Below are 17,537 nucleotides of genomic sequence, written 5' to 3'. Positions count from 1 at the left end.
GCTGCCAGGTGCAGCTGCGCTGCCCCGCCCGCAGAACTCCGCCCTCAGCAGCCACAAAGCAACGCCCCGGAGCTCAGCTCCCCCCCGCCGCGAACCCATCCCGCGGCAACAACGGGGAGCGCTCCCACAGCCACCCCCACAGCACCACCGCTCCTCCTCCTCACAATCAACGGCTCCAGAAAGACATCCAGTAGAATCCAGTGCATTTATTTCTTCCAACAGCTGAACGGTGCTTCAACTTCGGATTTAACACATACAAATTCATGTTTGCAAGTTTAATGACAATCAGTACTAGAAGCAAATTACTGCATAAAACTCATAGAAAAAATGCTTTGTTCCTGAAAAAGAAGAAAAACAAGCATTCCAAATGAAGGCCTCATGGAAGCAAGCATACCCCTTAAAAAGAGTTAGGAACGCGTCAGTCAGCGCTCAGTACAGACAGCTGGGCTACAGTCAGCATTCCTCCTACAAGCACCTAACTGAGCTGCAGACAGGGCTCACAGTGTAACTAACCAGGGAATCTACACTTCATGGTTAAGAGCACATTCATGCCTGACCTGTTAGGAGTGTACAGTTGCTACTCTACAACTCAGGTAAACGAACTTGATTTGGGGCTATGGGTGATATAATGGCACCCACTAAGGAATAAGGGTACTGGGAACACTAACCCACTGCTTTGCATACCTTGTGTAAGTATGAGTTGTTCAGGTGCAGATCAAGATAAACCTAGAGGTGTTAACACTTAAACACAGGCTACACTAAGGTAAGCAGATAAAGGATGCTGCAGGCTGAGGAGCAGCCTCCCTCCCCCATTCCTGTCCCGCTTTCGTGGGCATTTCCTTATGAACACTGCTATGCCACACAACAGAATGTGAACAACAGTATGGAAATTGGACTAGAGCGTTTGCAGTCTCCCTTCTCAAAACAAGACTGACTCAGCATGAACATGCTTTAACATGGAGACAGCTTATGGCTGCTTCTGCAGGTGCAGTAACAATACCAGAAGCCTCTAGCTACAATCACTATGGCAAGAAATACTGCTTGTTTGACCAAGTAGTTGGCCACCTAAGCATTCTGACTTCAGGCACTGACCAAACCTCTCCAAAGATTACCAAGAGTGCTGTGGTATTCACTTGCTTCAATTTGTATTCAGAACATACAAAGTTGACAACTTAAAGCTTTATTGTCGGTTGCAGTAATATAAACAAGTACTGACATTTAGTCAATGTCCATCTCAGGAAGCTTCTTCTCCGCAGCTGCTGGGGCAGGTGCAGTGCTGGGGTCAGCAGTCTGGGACCCACTGCTGCCATCTCCCTGCCCTTCTACTGGTCCATTCGGTTCGGTTGGTTTCTGCTCCTCCTTTGGGAGTTCAACTTTGGGTTTTGGTTTTGTAACTATAGGATTGCAAATACTTGTCAATTCCTGGAAAACAGGAATTAAGAACTGTTAGGAGATGTCTCTCAACAACTGTATTTAGTAACCTGCTTGCCTAGTCAAGTTTTGATACTGACTGGATATCCAAGGTAGAGGTAGATGCTCCCTTGCACACAACAGGTTAACACCCAACCAGTGTCTTTTTCTATAGCTGATCTCACCTCTGTCTTTAATCCAAGCGTACAACTTCAAGAAACAAGACTTGTGGAAATAGTTGCCTAGGAAGACTTACTTTAGTTTTAGCTTGTATGTCTTTAGCTTTTATAACTGGGTCCAAAGTAAGACTTCTCTTGTTCTGAAGATTGAGTTTGTTATTCATCCATTCCATTGCTTCATTTGCACTTTTCTCCACTTTTGCTACATCTGCTTCATCCAGATGGTCATACTGCTCATCCTGAAACAGATGAATGATAGCTGTGCTAATAAGGACTTTGAACATCCAAATTGCATGCACTCTGAACATCTAATTGCACAGCTGAACTTGCCACAAATCACCAAACAGACTAGTTAGGTAGAAGGCTATTCTGATTAGCAGAGCAATTAACTCATCATCCACAGCTCTAATCAGACAAAACTCAAGTTGCACTGCTGCTGGTATTCTCCCTCCATAAGGAAAATCAAGATTGACTTAAAAGACTCATTTTTCAAGCCAAAAACCCACTCCCAAAAACACAGCAGGCCCTGAGAACTCAGAAGCTAACCAGGACATTGCATGAACTTTCTGTATAGCTTACTTAAAATTCAAAACAGGCTGACAACACTGTGTTGCCAGAATGGCACTTGCCAGAGATTAAGCATGGAAATACCTTTGCTTTGAAGGCATGAACAGTTTTCATGTACTGTTGGATTTGCTTCCCTAAGTCCTCAAATGCTTTTGGCCTTTCCTCTGATTCTTGAAATCTCGCCTGAATAGGTTGACCCAAGGCCTGAAAAAGTAAAACATACCATAAACACCCCTTGTCACCACTTGGCAGAGTACAGCAACATTCCCAAACTCCTTGCAATGCTTCCCTTCACTTACAGGAAGGGCAGATTCTCCTTTGTGTTGTTACAGACCTATTGGAAGTCTGCTCCTTACCTAATTAGTAAATTAGCTTGTTGTAAACATTAATCTCTGGATTAGAGGTCCTAAGCTAGCTAGCTCCCCACCTGAATGAATTTCTCTGGATTCATTAAGTTCTGACTGAAGTGCAAGAACCACTTACCTTCAGCTCTGTTAATTTGTCAATGTAAATTTGCTTGGGTTGGTCTTCACCATCTTCATAAAGCCAATTTTCGGTATCTTCCAGCTTCAGCGTGAAGCTATTTCGATCCTGAAGCAATCCATACAAAACAATTAGGTGAAATAATCCTACTAGATGACATTAGAGTGATATTTGGAATCTTTCTGGAAGGATTACATTTTTAGAATGTAAAGAACTTTTAAAAATAGTCTTTAATCTTAAACCATTCCTAAAAATTGACAAAGAGTTAAAGTAGGTTAGGTTGCCTTCAAACGATTGTCAAGTGCTCCTTGTTTCAGTCTAAAAACAGATGATTGGGCAGTAACTTCAATAGCTGCAAATGTTTTGGAAAAGAACAATATATCCTGGGTACCATCTGCTCACACTTGGCCCACATTTAGGTTATCTTCATAGACAAAAAGGCTCAAAATGTTTCAAGTTTAAATTCAAATCTGAAAACTTACAAGTGCAGTCCAAGTAAGCACACTGACATGACACAGTCAAAGGTAATTAAAATACAACTGTTCATCGCAAAAAAAGAGGACAAAGCCAGAAATACTTACATCTTCACTAACAAATTTCTCATAAATACTGCAGAGTTTGTCTCTCATATCATACACGTATTCTTCTACTGCATTCTTTGCATCATTCCTCTCCTTCTCTAGCTTATCCTGCATTATCATTTTACCCTGTGAACAAATTGACACATTAGTTGGCTAAAAAGCTAATTATCTGACAAGACCTCCTCAAAATACTTCTTAACAAGTTCAGTTTGATTAAAGATTTTGAAATAATGTGGATGACTCTAAGACAAAGCACATGATAAAAAGGAGCTACAATTTGCTGCTGGTGACACATCCAGTATAGTAAAGAACAGCCTGCCTAGCTGAGCAGTCACCCATGTGATGGCAGCAGCCACACAGCTTGCAGCTGCAGCCGAGTCACTGACCCAGCTCCCCTACAAGATGTGTCTTCATTAGGAATACATTCTGGCTCCATGGGCCACTGCTGTTCACCACAGAAAATGACATTAAATCTTTCCTTGCCCATCATTAACATTTAAGCACACCTAATGAGCAGCAAGATTCCCCATAGATTAGACTTTAAGCTCAGACAAGTATGAGTTTACCTCATTCTCAATGAATAAGTTCAGCATATCTTTTCCTATTTGCCACACCAACTGGTTCTCAATGGGAAGGTCCACTGTAGTAGTCTTTACTTTAGCCTTCTTGGCTTGAGGTGGCTGATCCACTTTCTTGTCTTTAGAGTCACCTTGAGAAGTCTATATTGAAGGAATAAATTCAAAGTAAAAAAAAACATTACTAGTTCAAATTAAGCACTGAAGGCTAACAATAGAAAAAGGTTTGAGTACATGTACTTCTTACATTGACATGCATCTATAATTCTCACACTTCTCTGCCAAAGGAGTCAGGAACAGTGCAACTGTTCACCTTTACTAGCCACTGGCTACATTCATGGGAATTACATCCACCCCTTCTAGTTTTTAAGTTACTAAAATCTAAATTACTTCTCCCATGGAGAGTTCTCACTTCATCAGTACGAGGCCACCTGACAGGACTTCAATGATCAGTGCTATTTTGTTTAAAGCATTACTCACAGCACAGACTACAAATACTTCACATACACATTTAGCTTCCACAGCTATGACAAAGCTAGTGGATGATAGGCTCAGACACGATGCATTCTTCTGAATCTCCTAGAAGAATCCTGTAAGAAAACCAATTTACACTTTACCTCCATTTCTTCAGACTCTGCCTTATTTTCAGCTTGGGCCTGCTGCTGTTCTTCAGTCTTCTGCTGCTCCTCCTGGTCTACTTGCATCTTCTGAAATTAACAGAAAATTCAGCTTCGCATATTAAACAATGCTTCCATTCTTACCTTGATCACTCTACCTGCATCTAGTGTTCTTTGGGTAAAAGACAGAAGTAGAGTCTCGGGGGATGAATTACATACTTTCAGCCTTTGCTTTGCCAATTAACAGCTCACTCCTAGAACGATTAAGTATTTCACCTATACCTCAGTTCTGGTTTCAAGGCATCTGTCACAGCTGTGACATACCAGAATTAGCACTTAATTGCTAAACACATCTAAATCCTTTTACAAATCCTAGAACCCTTCCAGAACCTGGCCAAATGATCTTCATAAAAAGGCCTCAAAGCAGCCAACAGCAAAGTCCATTACCTCTTCCTCTTTTGCATGCTGATCTGTTTCCATAGGCTCTTCATTCTCATCAGATTTATGAACCTCTACTAAAGATGCACTTGAAACACTGAAGATACCATGGATATTTACTCTAACTTTGACTTTCACTTTCGAACTGGATCCATCTGTTTGAGGAGTGACCTTCTGAACCAAGAAGTGAGCTGAACAATCCCAAAAAGAAAAACAATCAATCACTGAATGTGAAGTAAATCTGGACTATTACTGGCAACAGATCACTGCAACGCACTCATCAAATCCTACTCAAGCCAAGCAGTTTGATTTTAAGTCAACAGTGCTAGAATACATGCTATTAGGAATCATGTATGGTATGTCATGAAAGTAGAATTTCTTGTATCAGTAAAAGCTTGCACCATTCTGAGTATTCCTTTTACAGGTTCACTTCACCACCAGTATTTTCTACATTTAGAATATCTGTCCATAAAATTCATGTTACTCCACTCATTTTTACTGTAGATCCACGACTTTTGAAATCTGTCCCTATACAGTTTGTAGTAAGCTACAGGGTCCAGACTCATGTAATCAGAAAGTAGTCTAGAAAGCTGTACAAGACAAATGACATTTCAAACCACAAAATGGCCTTAAATACCAATAGCAGGATCTGGGTAAGGCAGTTCCTTGGGAGAACTGTAGTACGCCTCAAGAGTGAACGGCTCTTTTCTGTAGAATGTGAGGACCTTAGAAAATGGAGCAGCATGGTTCTTGGGAAAGACCTCACAGTCACTGTGAAAGAAAACAGCACATATTTAGCATGGAAGATGACCCTTCTGATATTATTAAACATTTCTAGATATTCTTCACATATTAAGGAAAACCTTGTTTAAACAAGACAATCTGTTTATATGAAGAGCAACAGTAGTGTAGAAAGTGTTAAACTTGGCCTTCTTTTCTGTCAACAGTTGCAAATTATCAAAATTGTTGCGAGTTTTAGATGAGTTCTGTTCTAAAAATACTATGTTTTCTAATTGTTATCAGTTAGTTTTAAACTGTATGTAATCATGCAGGAAAAGTGAACCTTCTTACCTTAACCCTTCTTCTGCTGGTGAATTCCATCGCAAAGAAATAGGATATGGTATCAAGTCTGTGATAGAAAACTCTCTCACTTTGAATGCCGGTGATAAAATAGCACACTGAAAGAGCAAAGGAGTTCTATTACAAAAATCCAGGTTTCAGATGAATAGTAATTTAATTCAGCAAGTAGCTATTTAAGCTACTTAAGTAGGATTACTAATACTGATGGACTCCAGAACTGCACAGTAAGCACCAGAAGTGCATATTTACACTTCTTTTTGGTAAGCTGTCACACCTGTTCACTCTGAAAATGGAAACATACAAGTTTTACCTTAGAACAAATCACATGTAGTTTGTTATGCTTAGGCTACTCAGTTGTTTTTAGTGCCAGTGTAAGAACATCAGACACTACAGTTTTAGTGTGACATTACCAGTTGTTCCCTTACAGTTTTGTTTCAAAGCACACCATAACCCAATTCCTTTTAAACAGACTCCATGCCAAGAGCTGGCTTGCACCACTGATTAACAGATGAGCATCTATTAAGCATGTGAAGAGGAAAATAAGGTGATCAGAGCAAAACTAAGTTACTAGTGCTACCTTTTGCACCTACAGAGGATTTACTACTGCTTAAGCCCATGGGGCAATTCTGGTCCCAGCTCAGGACATGCCTTCTGTTTATCAGCAGTGCTGTAAAGCAGCTTTTGTTTAACTTAGGCTCCCCCAAAGGAGCCTAGAGAAGTGAAAGTCATCATATGACAGTTATCATACTACCAGGCTCCAGCTACAGCAGAAGCAAAGTACATGTTTCACTTCAATCTGTACTGACCCACTGACCTGGCTCAGACAGCACAAAGAATCACTTAAAGACACAGTTCTCATTCTTCCAGCCACCTTCCTGATGCTTCTTTTATTCCATTCCCATACACATTAAGCATTTTTCATGCTACCTATGGACTTCAGCTCAAGTACTTATTATTTCAATAAAAATATTCACAGCTAAAACATATAGCACTTTTTACCTGCAGTGCACAACCTCGTGCAACAGCCTCATCTGCGTTCAGAGTCGTACTGACTTCTTTGCCAAAAAATTTACTGATCTTCTCTTTAACAGCAGGGATTCTTGTTGTGCCACCAACTATTTCTACTGCATAAATATCTTCCTTTTTTAACTCTAGAAAAGAGTCAGGTATTAGTTTTTATTGATTCAACTGTTGTAATTTTAAGTGGATACACTAACATTGCAAATCAAGTTATGCTAAACCAACTATTAATTTAAGCAGTAAGATTTTAGATCTTAGCTTGTGTGAAAGAGCCTTGGAAAGCTTAGAACTGCTCAGCCAGAACATGTTAGTTGTACTAATCAGTCTGCTCAAGTTCTGTCAGCAGCCAAAGTAGTCTGTACTAGGAACATCATCTTTCTGCACAGAAAACACAGAACACACACACACACTTACTGGCTTGCTCCAGCACGCTGCGAAGGGGGGCTTCTACTCTTGCAAGAAGTCCATCACACATCTCTAAAAATTTACTTCTGTTGAAAGACACCATGAATAAGATGCGACCATTAGCAAGCTACAACTGCAAATACAACAGGCTACCCAAAGAATTCAATGTTCAAATGCTGCATGCAGTACATGCTTCTCCTCAGTCACAGTTCTTTCTACACTTGAGTACATTACAGTCAAGTCTGGGATAGTGTCCTAGGGATGCTTGTGAACTTCACAGCCCTTCCTCCTATCCCAAGGCCACTGACCAGTCTCTGAAGACCACTTTGAGCAGCACCCCAGCATACACTCCCTCCAGTCCTGGTACTTCATAACGTGTTTCCCTCCTGAAAGAAGCAAAGGAGTACACTCCACAACTTACCTTTACAAAAGCACATACATTACCTGTTCATTGTTCCAGAAACATCTATGTCATTCATGAAACATTCAATGTTCATTGGGAGATCAGAGGCATTGGCACTCATCAGTTTTTTCAGTTTTTCACATTCCTGATACAGCCTCAGCAATGCACGAATCTTTGACTTTATGTCTAGTTTATATTTCTTTCCAAATTCTTCACAGAAGTATTCAACTAACATTTCATCAAATTTCCTGCCTCCAAGTGTTGTGTCAAACGCTGTAGCAAGAACCTTTAAAGAAAAAAGAACTCTTCAGTAGCAGTACAGTTAAATCATTACTTCTGCAAAATCAGTTAATGCCAAAACATCTGTATCTAAAGTACATCGCTAACATCTGATACTTAATTGTTGATAGCAGTTGCAGAAGTAGTTGCACACATTCTAGAAGATGTGAATGCGTTTGTTGTTTTTGGGGTTTTTTAAGACTACAAAACCTATACCATTGTTTACATACTGACTTTTGTAGCTGGTATTAAATATTTGTTCTAAATGCTACTGGAGAAAGAACCATCATTAAAAGATTACTTCTAGAAACTCCACAAGTATTTCAACTCTTTGTAAATGGCATTCTCTCAAAAAGCTGTGGAGCATGCATATGCTCCAAGAAAAAAAAAATATATCCACTATGCTACATGCCAAAAAGCAGCCTAGCCCTTCTGTAATAAAGTAGCAACTTCTCTAGTTAAGATGATTTGGTAAGACTTCAGTACACAGTCTATTCAGTACCCTGTACCATAAGCAGACTGTAAGTTTCCAAACTCTGCTTAGCCACTGTCACTTTGAAAACATCCCAGTTGATTATTTCATGCCTAAGGGCAGAACATGCTTACACTAGGCTAAAAATAAAGCAAGAAAATAAGTTTAACACCTGAAAAATCAGAGCCCATTTTTGATGAGGAAATTACCTACAGAAAACCCAGAGCCCATCCACCTCTGCTAATTCTACTCTTAGAACACTGAGTTTGATATCTTTCCTGATTAGGGTTAGTTACTGCACTGTCTTTAACTGCCTTGCTATTCATCACTGATCATACTCAAGCGTGTCTTCAATACTTCCATAATTTCAAAGAACTTAAACTAGGTTAAGTTTCCTTATACGAGGAAACAGAACTACAAGAAACCTAACGTTTTTCTAAGTCCTGCCTTCTCATTTTGCATCTCCATGCTTCACATTTCTGTGTTTCTTCAGGTAAGGGAAAACTACTGGACCTACAGACATACAGATTGTAAAAGCCTAATTGAGAAATATCAGCATTTGCTGCAAAACAGTAACGCTTTGGCAACTTGCACAGAGAAGTACACTAACTTGCTTGCTTCATTTGCAGCTTCAAGTTGCTAATAGCAATTACTCTTCTACATGAGCACCCCTGTGACTTAGCATTTGAACTCGCATCCTTCTAGGAATTTGTTTTAATACTACACCTCATGACTGGACTGCATTTTTGAAAGCAGCATCTGCTTAAATCAATTTCTGAACAGATGTAATCAAGCTTTTTCCCCCTCTGCCAAAGGTCACCAATTAACATAGGTTTGCTTCCTCTTTGTATCATTCAAAAAGTTCTACATGCCCGCCCTATTTTAAACTCCAAATTTTGAACTCCAAGGGCAATTTTAAAAGTATAAAAAGATGCTTGTGTAAAGACAGGCAAGCTTGACTGTCACAGTTCTTGTACGTGCTAGTGAATACTGCTATTGGTACTTAGAATAGACACAGATTGCTTACTTTCAGTTTTCCTTTATTGAATGCGCAGATAGAAACTTGATATGCAGAATGCCCCATATCCACAAAAACAACATTCCGTGGCTTCTCTTCTAGGGCAGGCAGGTCTTGCTTATAGATTCCATATGCAAGGGCAACTACATAAAAGTGAGAATCAGTACAATTAGGACATTCAGCTTCTCAAATCCCTTCTCAAGCATTAACTGGTACAGCAGTAAACTGCATTAGCATTTCATCTTATTTTTCAAGCTACAGAAGTTTCTTGTTAAATACCAATGCTAAAGCAACGTGGAAGAACACCAAACAGTTATTAGCCCCTCCCAGAAGAGATCAAGTGCATTAAACAGATATTCCAGAAACGTCCTTATGCCACTGACAAAATGAAAAATGGGTTTAGGAAACTTAACAGTCAGCTGTAATTCCAGAAGATATGGATCACTGACAAATTATAAGTCCTTTTATCTAATAAAACAAAAATATCAAGTAATTCAAGAAGAAAGTAAGGCATTACCTGCAGTTGATTCATTTATTAGTCTCAGGCAGTTGAGACCAGCAATTTGTGTGGCATCCATCACAGATCTCCTCTCTGCATCTGTGTAGAAACAGGGAACCTGCAAGAAGATCAGACGGCCACCATTTGAGATAGTCAGCCACAGCAAACCATTAGACAGAACTGAGGAGACAGCACAGAGCACAGCTGCCCCTCTTCATGGGGATCCTTCCAGTTTGACACTCATGTCAGACTGAACAGAGGGAAAACAAAATGTTATGTGAAGACAAAACACCGTGAACACCTGTGTCCTCTCACACTGCTCATTTTACTAGCAGAGAAAGAACGAGAAAGCAATATAAACTATTTATTCTACTGGACAAAAAACCTGAAGGTACTTTGTCATTAGTAAAGTAAGTCCAACTTTAGGATGTAAGATTGAGTCTTAAGTAGAGAATACGGACCTGACTATTCAGGTGTAATGGGCAATGCAATGCTATTACCAACAACCATTTTAGTTTATAATACCATGTCCAAGAAAAACTCCTCACATACTTACAGAAACAACACAGTCAACTACAGGCTTCTTAAGCGCATTCTCAGCAGTCTCTTTTAATTTGGTAAGAAGCATTCCAGTCATCTGTTCAATAGTAAAGTTTCTTTCTTCTTCCATATACATAACCTTAAAAAAAGTACACTACAGTAAGAACCACGTACTGCAAGCACAGAGAACACATGCAAGAAGCTGTCTTACTGAAAGTAAGCTCCAAAAGTAACACAGCTCTATGTCACCTTCTCTGATAGCCTAACTTATGCACAGCAAGATGTAAGTACTACATGTGAATACTGGAATATGCATTTGAGAACTCATACACATGAAGCTGCTCTGGACAGTTTTTTTTTTACATCTTGGTTGCTACACAATGTCCAGTACACCTTCCTTCCCACTGCTTTGGAAAATTACATCAGTCACTACTAAAATCTGTTAGATACCATTTTAAAAGATAGATTATTTTTACCATTTCTCCTGACATGCCACGCTTACATCCTACACTCTTAGAATATGAAGAACAGTTAAATAAGCACACTGGTCAAGGAGCTGCCTTCCAAGTCACCATGGAAAAAACAGCATTGGTAGAATAGTTTGCATGGGACTGGGTTTGCAAGGAAGAATAATGTAGAACTGCAAAACCAGTTTCATGGAACACCTGGAAAGACCATCAGCACTATTAGCCTTTTATTTAACATTTGCTAGTCACAAGAGAACAGAAACCTCAGCAAGCAGATTCAAAATAAAGAGATAAAAGGAAACCATTATCACTTTTCTCCTCTGGCACCTTTTCAAACACTCCAGACTTACCTTGATGCCAGTTGAGCCTGTTGGCAGCTGGACAAGTTCATAGGCAAGGCTTGTTTTTTCAGCTTGAACAAAGGGATCTGAGAATGCACGACCATGAAATCTTTTAAAACTTTGTACTGTATTCTTTGCATTTGAAATAACCTAGAGGAAAAGAAATCTTTAATACAATTTGTCAGGGGAACAACTGAATTTCAAACAAAGACCATACAGAGTTTTATTCCTGCACTTCTCTCACTGAAAATTAGTCATTCACATCTTAACAGTACCAGGGCAGATGCTAGAATGCAATTCCCCTCTGATCTCTCAGGCAACCTATAGGAGCTGGAGATTCAATATAAAATGTATGCCTGAAAACTGAGCCACTTAGTTAGCATCAAATTCTCATACTGTATGCATAGGATAACAAAGTGTCCTCTTCCATTTACCTGTTTCCTACCACCCTCCTTTTAGACTGTGACACAGCCAGTAAGTTAACAAGTACAATAAAAGTACAGTGAAGTATACTTCACATCAGGCTCCTCACATGCAAGTGACACTCAACATATGGATATTCTTACAAAACAGCTTAAGAATCTTGTTGTGAAGCTTTAAGAAGTCAGCAGGGCCCCCACAGTGATACTGCCAATTTGACATAATTGACAAAAGGCAGTGTCATTAAAAGATAGTGCAAATGTAGAAACAAAAGGTCATTATAGCCTGTCTCTACCTAGTACAATGCGATGGAAAGCACAGCAATGACAGCAAAGCAGCAAGTGAGGATTTGCTCAAATGCAACTGCCACGGGCACAGAAACAAAGGAAAGGAGTTACTTACCTTTGGAAGGCCTCAGGTATACAGGGATCTCCATAGAGATCCCCTTGTCTCCACTGCAAACCCTTAAATGAGGTCTGGGAAGGAGTGGATCCTGGCTCCAGCCCTTCCATCACTCAGTACACTGCATGCACCTGAGTTCCCCTGGGTTGGCCCTGCCTTCCCATCAGGTGCTCCATCATTGCTTCAAGCCCTGACTTAACATTTCCACTACAAGTAATCCTGTTTAATCCTTTCACTTATGTTAGAGCAAGACACACTGAGGGGAAAAAAAAACCACGGTATCCAATCAAGCAGACAAGCACTGCACCATTCTGTTTTCCTAATTACATTTCCTAAGTAACCTGGTTTTGATCTTCTGCAAGTACAGTTTCTGCAGAACATACCTCACCTCTACTGGATCTCTGTTATCAGTGAGTCTCTTTAATCTAAGCAGACACTCAATTCCAGAAAAACATTTGCATTTAGTTCTAGTACAGTTCTTCTGTTCTTGAATAACATAGTTGTGTCCAGTCACTTTTGTACCCCAGATACTGAATCTTCACACATCTCTAGGTATTTTAAGCTAAGAAAAACCAAGTGTTTTGAATAGTCACCTCCTGTAGAACTTCAAAAAGAATCACGTTTTACTGGTGTTTCACAGCAACACGAGACAACATAGCAGGACCCAAGTGTCATGGAGCAGGATGAAAATCAGCTAAACCTCTTCTTGGTCCCTTCCAGCATATCTGCCTACCTACAGCAGCAAACTCAGAAGTACGTGCAAGAAAGCCTAAAGATACTTAAGTTATAATTCAACCATGAGAATAAGCTATACATATTTATACTCAGGTTTTCCCTTTTCTACCAAAGGAATGCACTTACAAAATTGTATGGAATAGAATCACAATGAAAAGCTACCCAACGAACACAGCAGAACAGGCAAGAGTGAGGCAAAACACTATTGCTTCTCTTTAGAGCTTACATTTGTAACTTATAAAAACAACAGGTTTCAGATTTCCTCATGATGAATTTTTCCCTATTTTATTATGTACAAGCTTTAGATTCCCATTCAAGATGACAACACAGCATTACGCTGAACAACTGAATTAAGCTCAGCTGTTTTTTTATGTTAGACCCTTAAGAAGCCTGTTCAGAGACATTCTAAGCTTCACTGATAAAAATGCATTGTGCTAATCTGATTGTTGACTACTGAAATTGCTTTTACCCCAACTGTACCTGGCTTTTAGCTGCAGCACCAATAGAGCGGTTTTTGGGTCCAAAGGCTATGCATGACCTAGAATGAGAAGAAGGATCCTGTTAGTGATTGGTAGAACTGCATTCAACATCAGCAGTCACAGTGGTGGTGGTTTTTTGTTGGAGATGTTGATAATGCTGTACTGCAGATAATTAACATTTGGCCCATTAGGAAAGTTAGTCGCTCATTTTAATGTACACATGCAATCTAGTTCTGAACTCAAAAAAGATGCAGGCATTCTGAGATTCCCACAAATACTGCTCACTGAACAGCACTAAAACCAACAGATACAAAACCTGAAATAGTATAAGTAATAATTGGGTAGACAGTTCATCTCAGTGATTAGCAGTGCACCTAGGCCAGCCAGAGAAACTGACAGCTGATAGTACAGAAAGCATCCAAATGGTCAGACGAAGCACATGGGTAAGTTAATATTTTAACACATTACTCCTACATATCTGTACCAAACGCTTATTAAAGATTTTCATTTTTAAATGAAACCCTTCAACAGCACAAATTAAATCAACTGGAGAGAACTGCTGCTGATGGGTTTCACCTGCACTCATAATATAAAAGCAGATATTATCAAAGGAAAAATTATCATTTACCCCAAGTTCTACACAGAGCTCACAGAGACAAGAAAATAGTGCTCCTTTTGGAGGACATGCCTAGTCCTACTGAGCTGCCAATTTCCATATTCAGTGAACTGCATAGGCTCAAACGTTAAGGCAAACTCTTTCCCACCTTGCCCTCTTGTCCCAGTCTCTCATACTGAGGAAGTTACTGAGGAAAAGCCCTCATCAGTCAGTTAGTCAAGCAGGTCGTTAATAGTAACAAGACATTAACAACATAATTAAGCCGACCTCTATGTTAAGAAACTACCTTAGAGCAAGGTTATACCACAGGGCTGCCACACACAAACTAAACTTCAGCTCATCCCAAGGTTTAGAATTGGTCCTCTGAACTGAAAGAGCCAAAAACAGAATGGATGGCTGCACTGAGATAATTACTCTTTAAAAAAAAATCTCAACTTAGTTATCTAAGTTACTTAGCAGTTGAAACAAGGCCCACCCCTTAAAGCATATGTTGCAACCAAATTAACATTCCAGGAATAAATCTTCTGAAACAATTAGTAAGGGATTAGTTAATGAAAAGTGAGTCACTCCAGTGCCATGCAAACTTTAAGGCCTATGCTGAGCTGCAGAGCTCACAGCCAGAAGCATAACAGCATGCAGCAGGGAGCTGGTTATTCATTTACTTTGCTCTCCTGAAGGAAATTAAGGCATGAGCATGGATTTGTGTTTTTCTTCTACAAGAAAAAATATCCTACTACTAAATGCACAGGCCATCAGTCTGCATTCACCACATACCACTGATTTATTTAGACCTCTTTAGATCTGCCAGACTTAAACCTCAAGGCAGAAACTTGGCTCAAGAAAAGGATACAGCATAACTACATACTCAGACTTCTCCACTATAATATCAGGAATAAGAGCTTCGGCACAAATATCCCTCTTATCCATGCCTGCCACCTGCTTGGTGCTGGATACCGGAGCAGGGCAGCCCCACATGGGGCAATGCAGGACTGTGGCAGCCACAGTAGGCAGCAGGGACTGCTGCCAGCCTCACTCCCCAGTCAATCCAAAGGAACCATGGTAAGCTCATTAAATACAAGTTATGCTAGTAATTACACACAATTCACTGAAAGTTGAATAACTAACCATAGCATTTTAGATGGAAACATAACCACAGCAGAGGTCATGTCTAACAGAGCAGCTCCAGCAGAGCTCTGCCCTGCCTTACACCTGAGGAAGTCCCTGCAGGCACAGCCCCAAACCCACCCCACCTCACCCACTTCCTTGGAAGACACCCACAGTCTGACAGCACATTTCCTCTCCGCTGAAACCCAGCACTAGCTTCCTCAGATCACTTACAGCTATTTAATGTAATTTAAGCACCCTCATCCCCATGTGGAGCAGGAAACAGTCTTAATCCTCCCCCATTCCATTTATTTCCAGCTCACTCTCTCTACTCCAGTCCTCTTCAAGACCACCATGTTCAAACACAGTCATTCCGCACCAACTTCACATACACAGCTTCAAAATCCACAGCATTCTGAAAGAAGATTCAGTGAAAATGTCATCTGTGCCGCTGAACAACAAGCACGGCGTGCTCACTAGGATCTGTTTATTAACACTCAATTGCAATAAACTCTGCCTGCTAATCCCTCCTAAAGCTCACTGCAGAGACTACAGAACACCACCTAAGCCTGACCAGGAATCAGCTCCTGAGGAAAGGTCCCAGCAGTTCACACAGCAGCCCCAGAGCTCACTAAGGAGACACTGAGCTCCAAGACTTTGAACTAGGCCTTTGTTTACAGGCTGGACATTTAAAGTCATTAAGAACATTTTAATACAGATACATATGCTTACAGAATTGTTTCCTACACTCCCTCAGTGTTGTGTGCAGGCTTTCAGAACAGCACTTAGGGATTAAGTCCAGTTAAAAATTGTCACTTTCAATATGACCATTTCTCCAACTGCATGATTTTGACTTTCCAGAACTACTTCCTGAAAGATATGTTGTTGGACAATACTTTCTATCACTCATCTCCCTTCAATGAGGGAAATCTGTGCTCCTATCTCAAATATATCAAAGCAGCGCCTTGACAGCCCGAAGACTTGAAACAAGCTCTTGTTTCAAAAAAGCTTTATGTGAGACACTGCCTTAGTCCACCTGCAGTTACATACCATATTGCTGAAGAAGCCTAGGAGAGCAGCCCTTCCCCTGGCACACATAGCCAAACACAAGCATGATTCTCCTCTTATTCACTGCTTTCAGACAGAAAGAGGCAAACAGAGCTGAGGCATCTAAGGAAACACAAGGTCATCCTAAGCTCCTCATCTTTCTAGGGAGGTATGAGGGTGAGCAAACCAAGACAAAGCAATTTTCTCACCAAGAAAGACATGAATTTCAGCACGCTTAAAACAAAGCTATGCTACAGCAGAGAGAGAGCTGCAAAAGCAATTGTTGGAGCTTTCCAGAGGGCTCCCTCCGGGCCTGACGCACTACCAGTCCCACTTCCACCTTCACAACTCTACTCTTCAAACAGAGTTACTTCTTACCCTTTCTCCGGGTTAAAACACCCCCCACGTTCAAAACGTGAAAGTTTCTACAAGTGAGGCTGAGCGGCACAGCAGCACACGGGACACGGCGGAGGCGGCCGGAGAGGCCCGGAGCTCCGCCCGGCGCAGCGCAGCGGGCAGCCCGCGGGGCCGGGCGGCACAGCAGCGGGCAGCGCTCGGGCTCCCCTCGGCGTTACGGACCGAGGCTTCCGCTGCGCCGCCGTATCCCGCCCGGAGCCGGGCAGAGGGCACCCCTAAGGAAACGCCTCTTTCAAAGAATAACGTAACAAGCACAGCCGAAGGACCACGAACAGCGGCGACCCGACGCCACGTTCCCGCCCGTGACGCCCGCTCGCTCCCGGCCCGCGGCCCCGCGCGGCCAGGCCCCGCCAGCCCCGCGCCCCACTCACGGCGTGCTGCGGTCGCTGTATTCGTTGGCGATGGTCTCGATGCCGCCGGCGCGGGCCACGGCCACGTAGCAGCTCTGGAAGCCCAGGTCGATGCCCACCACCGACATGGCGCGGCCGGGAGAGGGTGCTGAGCCGGACGGAGAGCTGAGGAGCGGCGCGGGGCGGCCCGGCCCGTTTAAATGCGCGGCGGCGGCGGCGGCGCTGTGGGAGAGGGGGGGGGCGGGGCCCGGCACTTCTCGAAGGATCCCGTCGGGCCGCAGCGCCGCTCCGAGCGGGACGCGAGGGGACCGGGTGTTCTCGCGAGACCTCCGCCTGCCGCACGGAGAGCGGCGTTGCCGCGCAGCCGCAGAAGGGCACTATAGCGGGGAGGGCGCGGCCTCGGACGTCCCGCCCCCCCGCGCGGGGCTGCGGACATCACCTCAGGGGCAGCGCCAGGCCTGGGCCGAGGGGCCCTGAGAGCTGCCCCGCCTGCTAGAGCGTGAAGAGAAGCCTGGGCTCCCGGTTGTGATATTAAAATTAAGAAAAGTTGGCACTTTAGTTCGCTCCCAGGATTTTCTCACCTGTCGGGGCTC

At 42.1% G+C, this 17,537-nt stretch overlaps 1 protein-coding gene across 2 annotated transcripts; it reads right to left on the bottom strand.

The window, feature by feature from the left end:
* Nucleotides 1-191: 191 nt before the first annotated feature.
* Nucleotides 192-17,159, bottom strand: HSPA4 (heat shock protein family A (Hsp70) member 4). Of its 2 annotated transcripts, XM_046900417.1 has the most exons (20): nt 16,966-17,159; nt 13,412-13,469; nt 11,384-11,524; nt 10,583-10,705; nt 10,045-10,144; nt 9,537-9,670; nt 7,800-8,044; nt 7,365-7,441; nt 6,930-7,081; nt 5,922-6,028; nt 5,488-5,621; nt 4,860-5,041; nt 4,413-4,502; nt 3,787-3,939; nt 3,221-3,346; nt 2,640-2,747; nt 2,241-2,360; nt 1,667-1,828; nt 1,217-1,422; nt 192-338 (listed from the first exon to the last, which is right to left on the bottom strand). In XM_046900417.1, exons 1-19 carry the CDS (start codon nt 17,070-17,072, stop codon nt 1,219-1,221), a joined length of 2,523 nt encoding a protein of 840 aa, XP_046756373.1. In that variant the 5' UTR covers nt 17,073-17,159; the 3' UTR covers nt 192-338; nt 1,217-1,218. The 2 variants fall into 2 exon arrangements, with proteins under 2 accessions (XP_046756373.1, XP_414655.2); XM_414655.8 differs by having other exon boundaries at nt 192-1,422.
* Nucleotides 17,160-17,537: the final 378 nt, after the last annotated feature.

This window comes from Gallus gallus, chromosome 13 (assembly GCF_016699485.2).
Source record: "Gallus gallus isolate bGalGal1 chromosome 13, bGalGal1.mat.broiler.GRCg7b, whole genome shotgun sequence".
In the NCBI taxonomy this organism is placed as follows: domain Eukaryota; kingdom Metazoa; phylum Chordata; class Aves; order Galliformes; family Phasianidae; genus Gallus; species Gallus gallus.
Note: the sequence above shows the minus strand (reverse complement) of the source record. Positions and strands in the feature narration are given on the sequence as shown.

What these genes read in the sequence shown, in the direction of transcription:
- HSPA4 (XM_414655.8), bottom strand. Translation starts at nt 17,072, where the DNA reads ATGTCGGTGGTGGGCATCGACCTGGGCTTCCAGAGCTGCTACGTGGCC. An exon ending in CAGCGTGCTGGAGCAAGCCA is followed by an intron (nt 7,082 to 7,364) that starts GTAAGTGTGTGT and finishes ACTCTTTTCTAG; the next exon opens with AGTTAAAAAAGGAAGATATT. An exon ending in AGCATGCAAAAGAGGAAGAG is followed by an intron (nt 4,503 to 4,859) that starts GTAATGGACTTT and finishes TGTTAATTTCAG; the next exon opens with AAGATGCAAGTAGACCAGGA.